Source organism: Pleurodeles waltl, chromosome 8, assembly GCF_031143425.1.
Source record: "Pleurodeles waltl isolate 20211129_DDA chromosome 8, aPleWal1.hap1.20221129, whole genome shotgun sequence".
NCBI lineage: Eukaryota > Metazoa > Chordata > Amphibia > Caudata > Salamandridae > Pleurodeles > Pleurodeles waltl.
Window position 1 is genome coordinate 1,493,150,726 of NC_090447.1, and position 17,712 is coordinate 1,493,168,437.

Genomic DNA, 17,712 nt, shown 5'->3' on the forward strand with positions numbered 1-17,712 from the left:
ATGGCCAACATCCTCGAATGTTCAGATTTTGCATCAAATGATTTCAAGATAGGACCAGGTACCTGTTTGTCTGAAATTCTGTTGCAGCTCCTGAAGGTAAGACAGATGGACCCCCAGTGGAGACAGACTGACTCTACTCCATGAAAAGGCAAGCAACATCTGCTTATGTGCACAGGGGAGTCAATAAACCTTTGCTATGCAAAGGAGCTGTGCACAATGAGGTGCACGACATCTGCCGTATTAGTATTACTCCGATAGCACTCTGCTACTCTGCTGTTCGCGTCAGTGCACACCATTGTGCATGGTAGGCTGGATGCCTGCGCGCGACAGCATGGAATGATACCAGACCTCAGTCGCGGCAGGTGTCTGCTGCGGAGGTATAGAGCGGCCGACAGGATCACTGCTTGCTTGCTCCTCCTCCTGCTACCACATTGTACTTGCAGCTTGTAAATGTCAGATGTTGACTGCTGACAGTTTTGGATTAGTCGCTTCCTGCTTCTGCAGTTGTTAACCATTTCACACTTTGGCCCTCATTACGACCCTGGTGGTCGGTGGTAAAGCGGCGGTAAGACCGCAAACAGGCCGGCGGAAAAAAAATGGAATTATGACCGCAGCGGTTACCGCCGCGGTCATCCGCCACTTCACCATTCTGACCGCCATGGCGGTGAAGACCGCTGGGCTGGAGATTGCGGTCTCCAGCCCGGCGGTCGTCACTAGACCGCCGACGGTATCAGGACCCTGCATACCGCCATGGATCTCGGGTGGTTGTGAACCGCCATGAGATCCATGGCGGTAGGCACTATCAGTGCCAGGGAATTCCTTCCCTGGCACTGATAGGGGTCTCCCCATCCCCCGCTACCCCCCACGAATACTCCCCCCACACTCCCCACACCCCTGCCACCCCCCAAAGGTGGCACAACCCCACTCCCCACCCCCGGACATGCACACATACACACCCCTACACGCACACACCCCCAACATGCACATATACACACCCCTACACGCACACTCCCCCAACATGCACATATACACACCCCTACACGCACACACCCCCAACATGCACATATACACCCCGACAACACATATCCGCACACATACACACAGACATGCACACCGTCCGACCCGCACACATTTCCCATACACACAACACCCCCCCACACGCATACACTCACTCACTCACTCTACACTCCCACACGCACACCCCCATGCATGAACACAACACACAACACCCCCCCACCCCCTTCCCTAACGGACAATCAACTTACCTTGTCCTTGGGGGCAGCTCCGCCACCAGAACACCGCCACACCGAACCATGGGACGAGATTCAGTGGGCGATGTTCTGTTGACGTGGCAGTGGAGGTTGAGCAACCTCCACTTTCCCGCCGTTCGCCAGTATGGCCTTTTTTCCATACGAAAAAGGACGGCGGCCTGCCAGCGGTCATAATATGCGGCGCGGAAGACCGCCACCACTGGTGGTCTTCAGCACGGCGGTACCTCGGCGGTCTTGCGAAAACACCACCGAGGTCGTAATGACCCCCTTTGTGATAAAAGGAGAGGTCACAAAGCATTTGTGAGTTACAAGGAGAGAGGAAAGCCCCCTCTGCTATCCCATATCTCTTGCCGCTAACTTGGATGTGCAATATGAATGATGGGGCGGATTTTCTAATGCCTGAAAATTCTCATAGTCATCATACAGAATCCTCCACTGGTCGTATGGATCTTTGGTTGTCGACTGAAAGCGTATGAAAGGAGCTAGCATCAGCAGTACATTTCAATTACTGTGAAACCAATTTGGCTTCATATTCACAACAGATAGGGTGATGTCTAAACCATAAGGGTTTATTAGCAAAATGTAATCAGTTACAAACAACCTTGAATTAATGAAGTCAATGTATCCAAAAGTCTCACATGTCCATTTAATTATGGAGTCTGAATTTGCGTATTATAAGGAAAAAGATACAAAATATAAAAGAGTGCAAAGCATAGAATGTAAAGTAGACAGGTTCCATGAAGGAACTTCATGAATCTAAATAAAGCTTCAAAAGTATCAGGGGAAATTCGGAGAGTAAGGCGTCAGCATCAGAGAAACTAAGTTAAGGTTCTCATGGGTGAAACGGGCGTTCGAGCATGAAGCTCGACGACCTCAACAAAGGGAATCTGTGGACTTGAGAAAACCCTTCTCTCAGCAAAGTCAGAACAAGATCTGCTAACAAGTCTAAGGAAAGATGCAATGAATACGCAGTAGAAAGAATGGAATCTCCACCTCACCATGGACGGTCCAATCTGAAGGCGAAGGTCTCTGTGAGCGGGTGGACTCCGCAGGTTCCCAGTGTCAAACAAAGAAATAACAGCTGTGCAGCCTTAAAGTTCTTAACATTCAGTCTTGCCTGGTACAAGAGGTTTTTTCTCACCCCTTTCTTGCATACATAAAGGGTCAAAAATGATTTGGGCAAACTAAGGCCCATATTTATACTTTAATTGTATTTTGTAAGTTTGCGACAATTTTGAGTAAAAAAACGACGCAAATGCGGCGCTAAAAAAGTATAAATATGGGCCTAAATCTCACAGGTCTCTACAATAAAAAGTACTATATTCTTCCTAACAAGCATTCTTCGATGATGCACATGCAGAGGGGAGAATGCACGGAACTAGCAATGAATTTATTAGAAAACAACTCTAGTGACTGAAGCCTAGGCCCAGATCATCTCATCCTTGAGAGCAAAGATGGTAACCTACAAGTACCATGAGAACAATCTGTGGTGCGCCGAGCCGAGCCTGTCTGTAATGTAGAATCTCATTTGCTTGCTTCATATTTAATAGCTGCCTTTGTCCCAGCTTGTTCTTGTTGTATTTGCCCCTTCTGTTTACAATATGGTTATATATGTGGCTTTTGCTACATAAAAATGCAGTCACCTAACATTAATTGATCAATACAATGCACACAGATTAACATTGTTGTTGCACACAAGTGGATGTGATGCAGTAGTGCATGAAACGTTAAATTGCACTGCGCCGTGCACATTGCAACTCACTTTAGCAGTTGCAAACTGTAGTGTACATTTGTGCATTTCAAGTTAGTAATTTGCTTATGCAGTGTAGGCTGAGCTGGCCAGGTAAATGCAAAAGACCCTCTTGTGAATCAGTGTCAAACCCATCACGACTGCGCTAGTCAGCCTCTGAAGTGTTGGGGTACCTCCGCTCAGGGCTGGCTTTAGGGCCGGTGGCACCCTGTGCGACAGACTTTTTTTGGCGCACCCTACCCCATGACCACCTCCTCTGATTCCCTCACTACCACCCAGCAAATGTGCCCCTCATCTCTCCATAGCCCCCCTTTCACTTGCATTCATATCTTTTAAAGCGCTTGTAAAGGCTGCTTTACTAATCCACTCAGCTACCCACATAAAATATAGTTCTGTTCTTTTCAGCAGGTATATTAACCCTCTACGCTACTTTACTGGGAGTCAAAGCTGCCGCTAGACAAAACTCCCATCTTTCTTCCTAGCAGGAAAATTAATCACAAGGGGTATCTTGAGATTTTTATTGCTTCCTGAAGGCTGGACACACAAGGAACTTTTCAGCAGGTGCTTTTAAATTGCAAGTTTTGTAAGTTATTGCTAAACACAGCACCCCCCCCCTCTGAGATCAGCGCCCCCCAACCTGGTCAGCGCCCGGTGCACGCGCACCGGTCGCACCTCCCTAACGCTGGCCCTACCTATGCTCAAGCCTTCCAGGCTGGAAGGATCAGTGTACCTGGTCGATTCATAGAGAGAAGGTTGTGTGTGTGGTATACTGACAAGGGCACATAACCACCTGCACTGTGCAGCTGCATAGACACCCTTCACCCTCACCTATGTTTCAAACTCTTCTCTACAGCACAGTTTGGTGATCCTAAACATGTCTGCGAACATTGGAAATTGACAAGTCCCAATGAATATTCCATCTTCAATATTGCAGTCATGCGCACCTTTAATACCTAATGTTTACCGTTCTCCTATACGGATATGCACCCTCCTCCTGTGTGACAGCTAAATGTTGTTCATAATTTGCATTTTGGAGCCTGTTTGAGTCCATGTGCAGATGTGAGGTACCTTTCACTAAGTAGTTTTGTTGTGGTTATTGCTTGTACTAGACAAGTTTTGCTATCTTTGCTTTGTCTCTTGATGAGTTGGATAATATTCACATAGCGCTATAATAGGTCTTGGAGTCCATGGGGTTTGTTTTGAAAGTTATTTCTGATTTCCATGTTAATCAAACAAGCTCAGTACCCGTTTTAGTTGCAATACCATCTGCTTCTGCTGCTAAAACCGTGCATTAAGGATGCTAAAAGTAGCTTCCCGAAACACTTCTGAAAAAAAGGAAACCACAAGAACTCTTTTTGATTGTTGGATCAAACGTTTAAGTTTGCAGTGCTGTCTCTGAGTAGAGCATCTCTAGATGAATAGTTACACTTTTGGTAATCAGTCATATCCCAGGCTATTCATATACCTTAACCTAGAGGAAATGGTTGTGGCTCTCAATGGAACTCTGGAGGAGCTGTATTTCTGCCAGGCTGTCGCCCACAGAACTCACAGTTCGCCTGCCTCATTTACAGGTTGGAGAAGCACCAAGGTTCTGCTGTCTCCACTTTTGGAGATCTTTGCCAGGCGGTCCATCCATTACAGGGCCATCGGTTGAGGTCAGAAGGCCCCCCATGATTAGGGCAGTCTCTCTGGTTTATGGTTTTCCTGTTTGAGACTGCCAAGAAAAGCATAGTCGTCCCTAACAGGAAAGAGTACAAATGACCATGACTGCAACAGACGGGGAGAAATCTCCCAGTGTCCCATGGTCATTTGGTTTTTGTTTCTTAGAAGCAAAATCCTACCTTAGGTGGGAAAACACGCCCCTGCTTTAGGGGTTGTACCGAAGGCAGTGGGATCCTAGAACAGGTTGGGCTGTTCTCCACAAGGGGAACTGAGCCCATGGCCTCTGATGACATGGTGAAGTGTGTAGCAGGGGGTGTAAACTCTTGGCAAAAAACTGGAAATCCACCCTTTTTTTAATGTTCATCTTTGGAGTGAAACTTGGGTGGGAATTTGTTCAGCAGTTCAACTAGTGATAAAAGAAACTTGATGCCAAACAGCTTCCCTCTCACTAAAGCCTCAAGCCCCAAGGGAGAGAAATGTTAAGCAAGGCCCTGCTGGGGCTGGGGAAGTCAGAGGTTCTGGTATTAAATTCAGTGAATGAAAAGAATATTAATGGCAAATATTTGGTCTCCCTGTTAATTATATGACAGAGTACCACAATACCTCCCCTCCCTATTTCTTTCTAGAGGTAGATGTGAATCCAGTGGAAAATGCAAATTGTACCTTTGGTTTGCATTCGCCATTCCTCAGATTGGAAATAGAAATCGCCCAGCTAAAGTGTAGGCGCTTGCACCAAGACCTCAAAGACCTCCTATAATCTTTATCCACTACAGCTCATTATTACTGAGGATCCCATGATGGAAAATATTAAAAACCATAAAATGTGCATGTACCATGCGTTTCCCAAGGGTTTCTGTCATCAGTGGAATCATCTGGGGTGTGCCGAGCCTGTCTGTAATGTAGAAACCCATTTGCTTGCTTCATATTCAATAGCTTTCCTTGTCCGGGTTGTCCATGTTGTCTTTGTCCCTTCTGTAGAGCACCACGTATGTACCATCTATCTGATTGGCTGGCATCTAAGCTTCCATTGCTCACTTTCAGGGAACTAGTTGTTAAGTTTTGCTTAGGCACCTCATGAGAGAGCATGTGACTTCCAGTTCTGTCCCTTGTGTGCATACCCCTCCCCCACAAAATACTCTTGCTCTCACAATATGTGTTGCTGTTTCATTAGTGTTGCAAGCTTTGTCCTGTGTGCTTCCCCCACCAACTTCCCTGCCCCCCCCCCACTCTCCATGCAGCTTTTTCCCTTGCGTGCCTCTCCGCTCACCAGATCTTTCTCTCCATAGTAGGCTCATCTGCCTTAAAAAGGCGCTTTCATGCTACTTCTTGTTTTATTTTTTTAATTTACTGATCCATTTTGGATTGGCAAATTTAAAAAATCACCTGAAGGTGTACATGCTAAGTGATAGAGGCACTTGCACATGTCATCAAACGATGTGTGCCTTCAAAATTATGCAGTCACACCATCACACTTTCTTTATTTTATTTTTTTTCTGTTGGCCCTACTGCACAGCATCTTGATGATGCGGCACAGCATCGCCAAAAGGCAGTGGCAAAGCCAATGGGTCTCAAAGATGAATCCTATTGGCTTTGCTGAACCTTATGGAATGCGGGACAAGGAAAGAAATAATACTAACAATCCGGAAGATTGAATCAGCCAATCAAACTGCTAAAACATCTGGCAGGACTCCATCTATGCAGATTAAGAATGTCAAAACCTTAGATGTGTGAACCACAAAGCCATAGGATTGTCCTTGGAAAATAATGTATTAGACATTCTTATGAGTCTGAGCAGCAGCAAAGTAATACCCTAGTATGTGGATTGTTCCTAAAAAGACACATCACCTCTCAGGGTGTGAAAAGTGGAGGGTTCAACAAGGGCCTGGGTGAAGAGGTGTGTTTTCAGCAACTTAATGAATTTGAGGAAGTAATTTTTGAGTCTCAGATGTGGTGGAGTATTCCACAAGAAAGAGCCTTGAAGGAGAAGAGATATTTCAATAGTGTGTGCTATACAGTATTAATTGTAGCATGAACCCCATTATTGCAAATGCTTCTCAAATTCCAATGTTAATCCAAATCATCATACGCTCAAAGGAATATGATATAGGACTGCTTTGCTCCTTAGACAAAGATACTGAGATCCACAGCAATGGCACAGTCCGATCGGTCATCCCTAACCATCCATCATGCAGTGTAAAGCTGATAGGCTTGAATGATAGAGGGTTACTTGGAAAAATAGGTTCTAACCCTCCTAGAATGTTATAACTATGAACAGAAGAAGCAACCATCCCTCCACAGTTGGCATGAGGTGCCATGGCAAATATGGATGGATAAGCAATGGGAAATGCTGCTTGCAGCTACAGTAGTTGTACATTTATTTCTAGTTGTATGTTGATTTTACTTCCTAAAACAATAATTTCACTTGCTTTGAGGCATTGAAAGTATGAAAATGAAAGACATTCCCTCCTACTGTTTTTGTTTCTGATTAATTTCTCCACTGAAGTGGATGAATCACTTTTGAAGGGATATACTGAAACAGTTGCAGAGTTTCAGCCCTGCCAGTGGTAGAGAGCACCAGAAGTTGCTCTAGTGTTTTAGGCAACTCTCTTTGCACAGTTTGTTTTTTTCCTACACAAATGTACACTCATAGACATTGTTTTATGCACCATCAGTCAAGTGCAGTGTGAATATTGAATGTCATATAGTACAGAATTAATGAAGCTAATACTGCTTTTTACGCCACCCTTTTTCTTTAGTCCGTGGTGATGGCCAACATGAAGTTTAAACCCCTCTCACTCTTCCTTGCAGATCATGTAAACGGACATTGCACAAGCCCCACCTCCCAGACCTGCAGCTCCAGCAAACGGATCTCCAGTGCTGATGGAACCAAAGCAAATCGTCGAGGGCCTGGACGGCCACCTTTCCGAAAAGCACAGTCGGCTGCCTGCATGGAGATATCTCTGCCGGTCACGACAGAAGGTGGGTTGAGTGTGTGTGTAGGTTTGGGGGGGTGGTGTGTGTGTGTGCGTGGTGTGTGTGTGTGGTGTGTGATGTGTGTGTGTGTGTGTGTGTGTCTGTGTGAGTGTGTGTGTGTGTGTGTGGTTTGTGTGTGCAGAGTACAAGTTTATCCCAGTCTCTAAGTACCTTCAGAAAACCAACCTTCTCACTGGTTACCCTCCATGTGATTTTCCTCTCCAATATTCTGTTATGTCTATCTAGTACTAGCTAGCATGGTATCTGTCTGAATGTTTGCCCCACACCTTGTGTGCACTATGTATCTTAGTAGTAGTTAGCATGCTTCCCAGCTTATAGTGCGTTTGCCTGGACTAATGATAACCTCAATGTCTAGTAGTATCTAGAAGTAGTCAGACTAGACGCTTGCAATAGAGATCTTCTACAAACTGCTGAAAACTTTTCTGGCGCGATCTTTCAGTGAAACTGAAATAGGTGAAGCTGGGCTCTCTATTCTTAACGCTTAAGCCCATATTCAAAATAGTTTTTTGTACATGTAATGTAATGCCTTTTCGGATTCCAGTCCAGAAAGGTAGTAATGAAACTCCTCCTAGAAAACAGGTCAGTCTACTTGTTGTCAAGATTCACAATCAAATATTTCAGGTTTGCTTCTTGATGATATAGTGATTGCTTGGGGAAGTAAAATCAAAAGCAATTTACTAAAAAAATAAGAAATCAACTCTGCCTCTTAAAAAGTTAGAAAAATGCTGTTTAGCAACACATGTGCTCTTTGCACCTTTCCATATTTCTTCTCATTTGTAATTTTTTTGCCTAGGATGTGGTGCTATAACACTGTGGGCCAGATGTACAAAAACATTTAGTGTTGCTCAACGGACCGAATCGCAATTTTTGTCCTTTAAGAAATGCCAAATGATCTTTCCATATGTACAGAGGCATTTAGGGAATCCCAAAATGTGATTTCTAACCAGTAGAAATTGCAGTTTGCGATCCCCAAATAGGAAATCGCAAATAGGGATTTCCTAGTTGCGATTGTTAAGCGCATGCACAAAACATTTCCTAAACGCGAAATGAGCATTTAGGAAATGCAATTACCATTGACGGTAACCATGTGCAAATTTTAAAAAGGCACCAAAAATAAAAATGTGAAAGTACAGGTACCACCCGCATGCACCTAAAGCATATGTGCATGTAACCTGTGCATCACCTGTTTTTGGGGTGCATCAAGGGAGGCCTCAGGGCCATAGTCACTATTGGTATTGCATTTGCAGATGCAAAACAATTCCTTCCTATGGACCATTAGGCCCATTGGAAGGAATGGTTTAGCATTTCTTAAATGGCAATTTCCTAATAGCGATTCCTATGTTGTAGGAATCGCTATTAGGAAATAGCTATTTTTGTACATTCCATTTTGCATTTCCTAAATAGCGATGTATAAGAAGTTAGGAAATGCTAAATGAAAATGTTGTACATATGGCCCTATGTGATTTTCACCATTTCTGTGCCCTAACTGATCTTGGACACCTCACTATAGTCTCTTGGTTGAGACATGCTTGCACAGTCAGTTACTCCAATGTTTCCGTCATGCAGTTTCCGTTAAAGGCCATCGCAGTACAATGGCATGCACCTTCTAATTCCATCCTTTTCAGAGGGATAGCACACCTCTAACTCCATGTTGGTTCTAGCAGATGGCCCCCCCACCAGAGAATGGGAAACACAAACTTTACCCGAGATTGTGATTTAGAGGCACTTGAACCCACCGCCAAAACCATTAGTCTGTTTTTGAGCTGCACCAAAACCGTAACCGCCCTCCTCGGAGAAGCTGCAGCACCACACAAGGTCACCATTTCTAGTGAGCTACATCTTAACATGAGGCTTCAACTTTGGGGGATGCCTATCTCACGTCACGATAGTGGCAGAGTCCACCTCCTGTCCCATACAAAACAAATGGGTTTGTAGCCATCCTGTCCCAATTTGACTTTTTTCCTTGATTCTATGTCTTGTTTGATGATGCACACCCCATGGATAATGTGTGTTATGTCCAACATGTGTTGAATTCTGGCTTTTATAGAAGCTTCATGAATTTGGTTTGCTATTGAGACTGGTGCTCATTCGCTCCAGGTCAACGTTGGACAATAGACTGAACATCTCTCCTTCTCTCCCTCGATCTGGGAGTGCTAGATTCATTGGACTTGATGGTGAGAAGGTAGTTTTTGAGCAAGGTAATTGATGGAGGGAATCTTCTGAAGACCAATCAGTGCACAAAAGTAAAATACTTTTATAGGGCATCTTTTTGGATGTATCCACGTAGCAGATTAGAAGGCTTAATCAGATACTATGCTACATCCTGTTCCCTGGAGTTTAACTGGGCCTGCCTACAGGCCAACCCAGCTGTTATAAGGAAAATACATTGGTGGGGTTCCGTTAGAACTTGTTTGAATGTGGCCTTCAGACCCTATACGAAGGACATGCTTGAAACACACGTTGTTCACCCAACATCTGATTTAAGGGAAATGCCATTGGTTCAACAAGCATGCCTGAACATTGGTGAACACAGCCTTAGTCTGGCACTATCTGTTCTGCTTTCTACAATTCAGAATGATTTCAGGCATCATATAGCCATATCCAGGACATGGTCTAGTTGTTCTGTGTTTAGGTTCACAATGCTTATTGTTCGTATAGTGTGGTGTTTGTGGAGTTACTGTATCTAGAAAGTATTTAATTCTAGAGGAGCTCTGACTCAGTGACTGCACTAACCTAGCCTACAGACTGGTGTGCTGAGAATAACCAAGCAAGTCCTTGTGGGTCATACAGCATCGTGTTCCCAAGGTGTGCTTCATGAACCAGCAGTCGTTTTAATAAATGTAGTTCATATCAAGGCTGAGAGAATCAAACACTGTTACAGCTTGTACCTGTGCTTAAAAACTGTACCAGCAATGAGCTGGGATGTGACAAGAACCGTGTTACTCACATTTGGCACGTATGCAGAAGATTCCGAAGCTCTCCCATTTCTAGTTCAGAAACTTAGGGCTTGGTGCACGGGTGCTCCATCACAAATATGGCAGATCATCTTACCACATTATTACAAGTACACCAGCTCCTAATGCACCTGTAATACAGCAGACGGGAGATCCATCATGGTTTTGATAGAGTACCCATCTGCCAAACTCTAAATCAGGTCCTGCCTACCATGCCTGGCCCTTCTTAAGCTTGTGACCCAGATTTGCACAGTGAGACTGTAGTGAGTCTCACATTGTAGCAACCTTAACATTGCCAGAGGCTCAGGACAGCAAGACCATGGGGAGTAGAGGGGCTTCAAGGTCTGCACGAGTCATCTAATAGTGATGACCTCAGTAGTCACAGACCAAAGTGCATAGCACTACCCCTTTATGGGCATTCAGAGCCTCATATGTCTTGATCTGACAACTGAAGACAGTGCAGCCGTGAGGAGTGTTATCCCCTGCTCCTTCTTTGTGGCAGAGTAGCCCATCGGCCAAACTCTTTAATCACACCCTATGACCCTAGTTTCTTTCAAGGTGTACAGCCGCTGCTGTAGTGTTTACCTCCTGGATGTTTTGAACCAAGGTCAACCCTTACTTTCCCTATGATGTTTGCAGTGTTAAAATCAGACATGTACAGAAAACAAAGCCTGCCTTATATTTGTGCTCTATGCCACTCATTCCTGTCCGCAAGGTAACTTATATTGGCAAGAATTGGGGCCTGACTTAGAGTTTGGCGGACTGGTTACTCCGTCACAAACGTGATGGATATCCCGTCCACCCTATTATGATCGTAGCTTGACTGCAGCAGTGTAAAAACTACATTTTGACCTGTCAAAATAGGCACTTTTGACAAGTGAAAACCTCCCTTTTAAATATTAATAAGACACCCTTATAAAGGTCTTCTAGCCAACAAGGAAGGGTGTGTGGTATCGTATTTAAAAGTAGGACATGTAAAAATTTAGGGCCTGATTACGATCTTGGTAGATGGGGTTACTCTGTCACAAACATGACGGATATCCCATCCGCCGTATTACGATCCCGTTATATCCTATTGAGATCGTAATACGGCGGACGGAATATCCGTCACGTTTGAGACAAAGTATTCCATCCGCCAAAATCATAATCAGGCCCTTAATGTTACATGTCCTTACAGCGACCAGCACTCCCAAGCATTTCACCGCTGCAGGCCCAGATTTCTTATGTAGAACAGAAGAGTACAGATTAAAATACTAATAATGTACCTCAGGAATGAGACTAGTTAGAAAAATATTTTTTAAACTGCTATGTTAATAGTTATTAAAAGTCCAATGCAATGGTGGAACCAGGCTTTTGGAAAAAATATTAAGGAAAAGGGACTTTTAGAATGTTACCTTTTACCTGTCTGATGTGTCAAAAGGCTAATTAGAATAAGCCTCTGCCAGCTCCCAGCCGCTGATTAGCCTTGAATACATATGAATAGGTGTGAAATGCTTCAGTGGAGCAAACAACAGGCTAACCTGAATGGGCAAAGATGACTCCTTTGAACTCTGTAGAATATTCCGGGTAGGGGCTGTGGGCATCTTTTTTGATACTACAATGTAAAATCTTGCTTGAGTGTTAAAGCCTGATTGACATATCTACTGAGTTTAATGTAACCCTTTGGGCTACACTTGAAAGGGGAGGGAACAGAATGCTTAGACAATTCTTGTGGATCCACCGTCTGGTTGCTGAAGGACTCCGCTTATGTCCTATCATACTTCTGTTTCAGGATTACAAATAATCATTGGGGCACACTTGAAAGGGAGGAGAACAGGATGACAAGCCAATTCTTGTGGATCTACTATCTGGTTGCTGAAGGACTCTGCTTTTGTCTTACCAGACTTCTGTCTCTGGTGTTGTTGTGGGTACAGTGGCTGCCTCATATTGGATTTTAGTGTTAAATGTGGGAGGACACTAGGATTACTATACTACACTCCCCATACTCATCCCCAGTCCTCAGAGCCCATGTTAATGTGGATGAAGACTTTTGCAGTCTTAAAAATGCCCATAGTGGGCAGGGTCACCCCCTTGGTTAGGGCATGCCCAAGAGTCATTCCCACCCACTAGCTAGAGCCTAATTAGTTCCAGGCATAAATGTGGAACTTCCTGGCACATGTTTCTAGATCTGCCGAAGATCAGAAGAAGGCTGGATCTTCTGTCTCTGACCTGCGAGGAGTCTTAAAAGACTGAATCTGCTCCCTCTTGCACCCAGGACAAAGAAGTAAACTCCAAGGTTCATAAGACTGACTGTCTGCTCAAGCAACAGGAATACAACAAGAGGCCCTTTCCTGGAATAACCCATCTGGTGAGTAGCAACAGGACCTGGACTGGTCCTTGCTGCCAGCCTCTGCCTGATACCTCGAGTGTCACAAAGTGCCTCTCCTGAGGTCCTGGGTGATTTAAAAGCGTACCCTGTGGTGGAGTGGAGTGGGACCTAAAGGACTAAGTGAGAAGGTAAAATCTTTGACCAAGATGAACCAGGTTTGTGTCTCTGAACCGCAATCCATTGAAGTCAGCCTCAAATTGCACCAAAGCCACAGTCTCCCACAACCATTGAATATAATTTTCACATTATGCTTTTTAGACTATTTCTACTTTAAAACCTAAATATTCATATATTCTGTTCCCTTTATTGGAATTTGTTGTCATTTTGGTTTTTTAGATTTTACGCTTTTGCATTTTTACTCTAGCACCTTTTTGATGCTGCATAAATACTCTACACATTGTCCTAAATTAAGCCTGTCTGCTCTGTGCATGAGCTATCACAGGGTTGAGCTCAGTTAATTTAGTGACTTTGGGGGGTCACCTTGACAAGGAAAGTGATTGTTTCTTGAGATGGGTGGTCACTCACCCAAAATAACAATTGAATTTATTACAGATTTGTTTTTGCATTTTCCAGCATAAGTACTCTGCACAAGAGGAGAGGCCACTTATGCATATTTTTTTGTTTCACGGTGCTAAATCTCTAAACACAAAGACTTTAATTGAGGAGTGGCCTTCTTACTCCTAGTATGAGTGATAACGAAAACGGTTTCAGAACCATAACGTATTTTGAGTTCGAAGTATGTTTACTATGTGATTTTGGCCTCTAGCCTTCAGCAACGCAAGCAGCCATCTCTCTGTCTGATGTCATTGGGCTCAGATGGTTTGTGATATAATTTATGCTACCTCTTGAATTTGGTGAATCAGTCCTCTTAGCATATATATATATATATATATGTAATAAACACTTCGTTTGGCGCTTCTCTCTCTGCACCTAATCGCCGATGGTGCTTGGACTTAGACGCACGCCACCTCGTCTTATACTTCAAATACACTTCTTAAATAAACATTAAGGCTCCAGCACTCCACGAAGGTTAGAAAGGTTTCTAACCTTCGTGGAGTGCTGGAGCCTTAATGTTTATTTAAGGAAGTGTATTTGATATATATATATGTATACACATACACTCACTGAAATAACCTAAGGTTACAAGGTCGTTATAGTTATGTTCTGAATTTACATGCAAAAAAACATAGAAATTCAGCTGTTAGAGTTATTTCAGGTAACTATAACACATGCCCTAAGGAAACTGTAACACTCTTGCACGCCCTCTCACACACCCACTCACAGATTCATACAGTTACTCACAGTCACTCACACACCCATTAACACCCACACCCACAAACCCACTCACAGACCCACACAACTACTCACACACACACACACACAGTCACTCAAACACCTACTCACACAGCCACTCCCACACCAAATTTCACACTCACACTGCCACTCACACACCCATATAGCCACTCACACACACACATATAGCCACTCACACATTCACGCACAGGCAGTGATACCTTTATAGAAATTGCAATAGCATATGTTTGTATTAAATGTGTTGTTATTTTAGTATTGGATGTGTGCTTTTGGTTGGGAACGGATCTGCTGATCCGCCACAGATCATCCCTCAATATAACCGGTAGACCCCTTATTTGTCTGAGAGTTTGCGACAGATGTGTTGATTTATAAAATGTATGAAAAAGAATACAGATTTGGTGCATTGCATTTATCTACATTAGTTACCTTACCTTCATTTTTAGATTTTTAGTTTTAAAAAATATTTTAAGAATAAATGTGTGAATAAACTGTATTTGTAAACTTGTAAAAATGTATGTTAGCAAATTGAACTTATGGGTAAAATTGTAATACAAATTATATTTAAAAAACAGTGACATTCACTAGAAAACCATAGGTTACAGGGACATTATAGTTAGGAAATAGCATTAAAAAACCGTAGAAATTCCCTGAAAAAACTAAAGGTTACAGGGATGTTATAGTTAAGAAATAGAATTAAAACATCTTAGAAATTCACTGTAAAAAACACAGGTTACAGGGACGTTATAGTTAGGTTCAGATTTACACACACAAAACTATAAAATTCAGCAGTTATAGTTACCTGCGCTAAATATAAATAGCGCCCCCCGCAATGCACTGCTTATAACCTCACATGTCATATCACTCATGACATGGTTAGTGACATCACTGATGACATCAATGATGACTTCTCAAATGAGAGAGCTCTTAACACAAGAAATAGATCATTACATAAGGCACATGAATTACATTACTCAAAGGTGTAGGGATATTTACAATTGACAAAGAGCATTAAAGTGAAGTAGAATGTACAGCTGTCATGAATGTAACAGGATGTGAACTGGTGCCAGGTTTGGGAAGTGCCCAATAAAACTGAAGTAGAGAGGTGAACCACAAGACACCAATCAGTGTTGAAACAAAACCAATGAGGTGTACAATGGAGAACAGAGATTAACTAAAACATCTTTCAAAGAGAAGGGTTTTCAGTTCCAATTTAAAGGTAGTCTGTAAGGTAGTGCTACGCAGCTTTGTAGGGTTTCTAGACACGGGTTGCCTTCTTGAAAAGGAATAAGCCATAACACATTCCTTTTTAAAGGTCAGAGGTGCCAGCAGTTGGACGTCAGCATTCAGCAGTGGTTTCACCCCAACAGATGACTTAAGCTTGTCAGCCAGGTACTGTGGAGTGAATGTGTGTAGGGCTTTGTGAGTCATAGATGCCGGTGGGAAGCCATTGAAGTGTTACCAGAATTGGTGAAATATGGTCATTCATGTTGTTCCCAGAGGCAAAGCGTGTTGCTGAATGGACAGTTGCTTGTAATATAGTGAGATGAATTTTAGGATGACCAGTCAGGAGATAATTATAGTAGTCAGTACTACACAACATCAGTGAATGAACCAGAGTTTTGAGATCTTGAGCTGGAATTAAGCAGTGAATTCCCCAAAAGGACGCTATTCGAAGCATGCATTTCTATCCATTGTGTTGACTTGAGATAGTAAATTCAGTATTTTGTCTTTTCAAATGTCAACATTTGTAGGTTTGGGTTTAAGGATGTTGACTACGTCAACACAGGGTTGTACTGGTGGTTGTGATTTCCGTGTAGAAATGAGGAGAAATTCAGTTTTAGATGGGTCAGTTTTAAATGATCAATGTTGAACTGTGCTTAGTGTTTGCAAGGTGTGAGATGCCATTTAGAGAGGAGACCTTTACGTTCAGTTGAGTATCATCAGCATACTGATAACAAAAGATCCCTGAATTTCTTAGTAAGGCTCCAAGGGGTTTCATGTAAAGGTTGGAAAATGTCAAGCCTAGGTTAGATCCCTGCAGAAGGACTGTAGATAAGGGCACATGTTTCTAGAAGTATGCCCATGGCTAGAGACCTGCCCATGAGATCTGGTTCAATCCGCTTGGGGACCAAGCTATCAATGCCCCTCTGTTTTTTTAAAACGTCAATAGGTTGAGAGCAATCAGAAGGTAGGAGTTGCCTGAATCTAATAAGCGAAGTGCATCATCGACCATGTGGAGCAGTGCTGCGTAAGTGCTGCTTCAGTGCTGCAGCCTTGATTGAAACACAATTGGTATTTATCTAGGAGGTTGTTGTCTTAGATGTGTTGTGTAAGTTGACTTACTACACATCTTTCAATTACTTTTGCAAGGAAAGAGAAGTAGGAAACGGAATGAAAATTGTTGGGCTCGTACGTGTCAGAAGATGTTTGAGAAGTGGGGTTACTTGTCCACTCTTGAGTCAGTGAATAAACACAAACATTCGTACAGCTAGTGTTATTTTCATGTATTTTTAAGGTAGTCACTTTTACTGGACTATTACTCAATCTTAGTCATCATAGTGTCCTTGGAGAGATAAAGGTTGAGAGCTCCTGTTAGCGCGTCAGAACCTTGATAAGTAAACTTACAAGGGGACACGCCTAGGCCGATGAACCTTTTGACCACGTTCGGAGACTTCCCAGAACGAGATAACTTTGTGACATCACAATCAATCTCTCAATAACCCAATCAATCTCTTAGAAACTAATCAACTAGATAATCAATATCATTTGATTTAAATCAATAAAGCGAACACACCATGACCTTTCAGTCATTTGAATAACCACGCAAATCTAATGGAGTGTTAGAACATTTATTCCCTTTTAGTTACAATCTAATGTCATCTCTGTTAATCTCATTAGCAATCAATCTCATTAGTAATTCTTCGAACTTGTAATTAGAACACACTTAATCAATGTATAGAGAACCCTTGTTCAGCATTATCACATCATTAATAAGAAGCAGTTCAGCAAAGTCTCAGTGCACAAGATTCAACAAAGCAAGAACTCAGTCATTTGTCTATTTGCGTCAGATTTTAGTAATCACCTTGACTAACTTCAAATTAGCATCAGCATGTTGGACTTCATGCAAAACAATTTAGCAAACACAAATTTGGAAAACATCTAGCTATGACCTCTATCAAAAGAGCAGTTGGTACCTAGAAAGAAAAGGCAAACAGACAATTACAATTATCATCAGAGAGTTACCCCTCCAACCAATCAGCGTCAGTCTTCGTCCTCAGGACATCAGTCGATTCAGCATCAGCAAGGACAGGACAGGGCAAAGTCTCAATATGGCATAGCTAAGAATAAGCACTTCCCTCATATGGAGGAGAAGTAAGTATCAGGTAAGGACTTAGATAG

General features: G+C 42.9%; 1 protein-coding gene across 5 annotated transcripts in view; it reads left to right on the forward strand.

Annotated features, from left to right (window-relative positions):
* The window catches only part of STXBP5L (syntaxin binding protein 5L), a 1,301,131-nt gene that overhangs the window by 1,177,924 nt on the left and 105,495 nt on the right, over nucleotides 1-17,712 (forward strand). For all 5 annotated transcript variants that reach the window (XM_069202705.1, XM_069202706.1, XM_069202709.1 and 2 more), the window contains one exon: nucleotides 7,492-7,662. In XM_069202705.1, coding sequence (XP_069058806.1) covers nucleotides 7,492-7,662 — 171 coding nt within the window. The remainder of the gene's footprint in view (nucleotides 1-7,491; nucleotides 7,663-17,712) is intronic.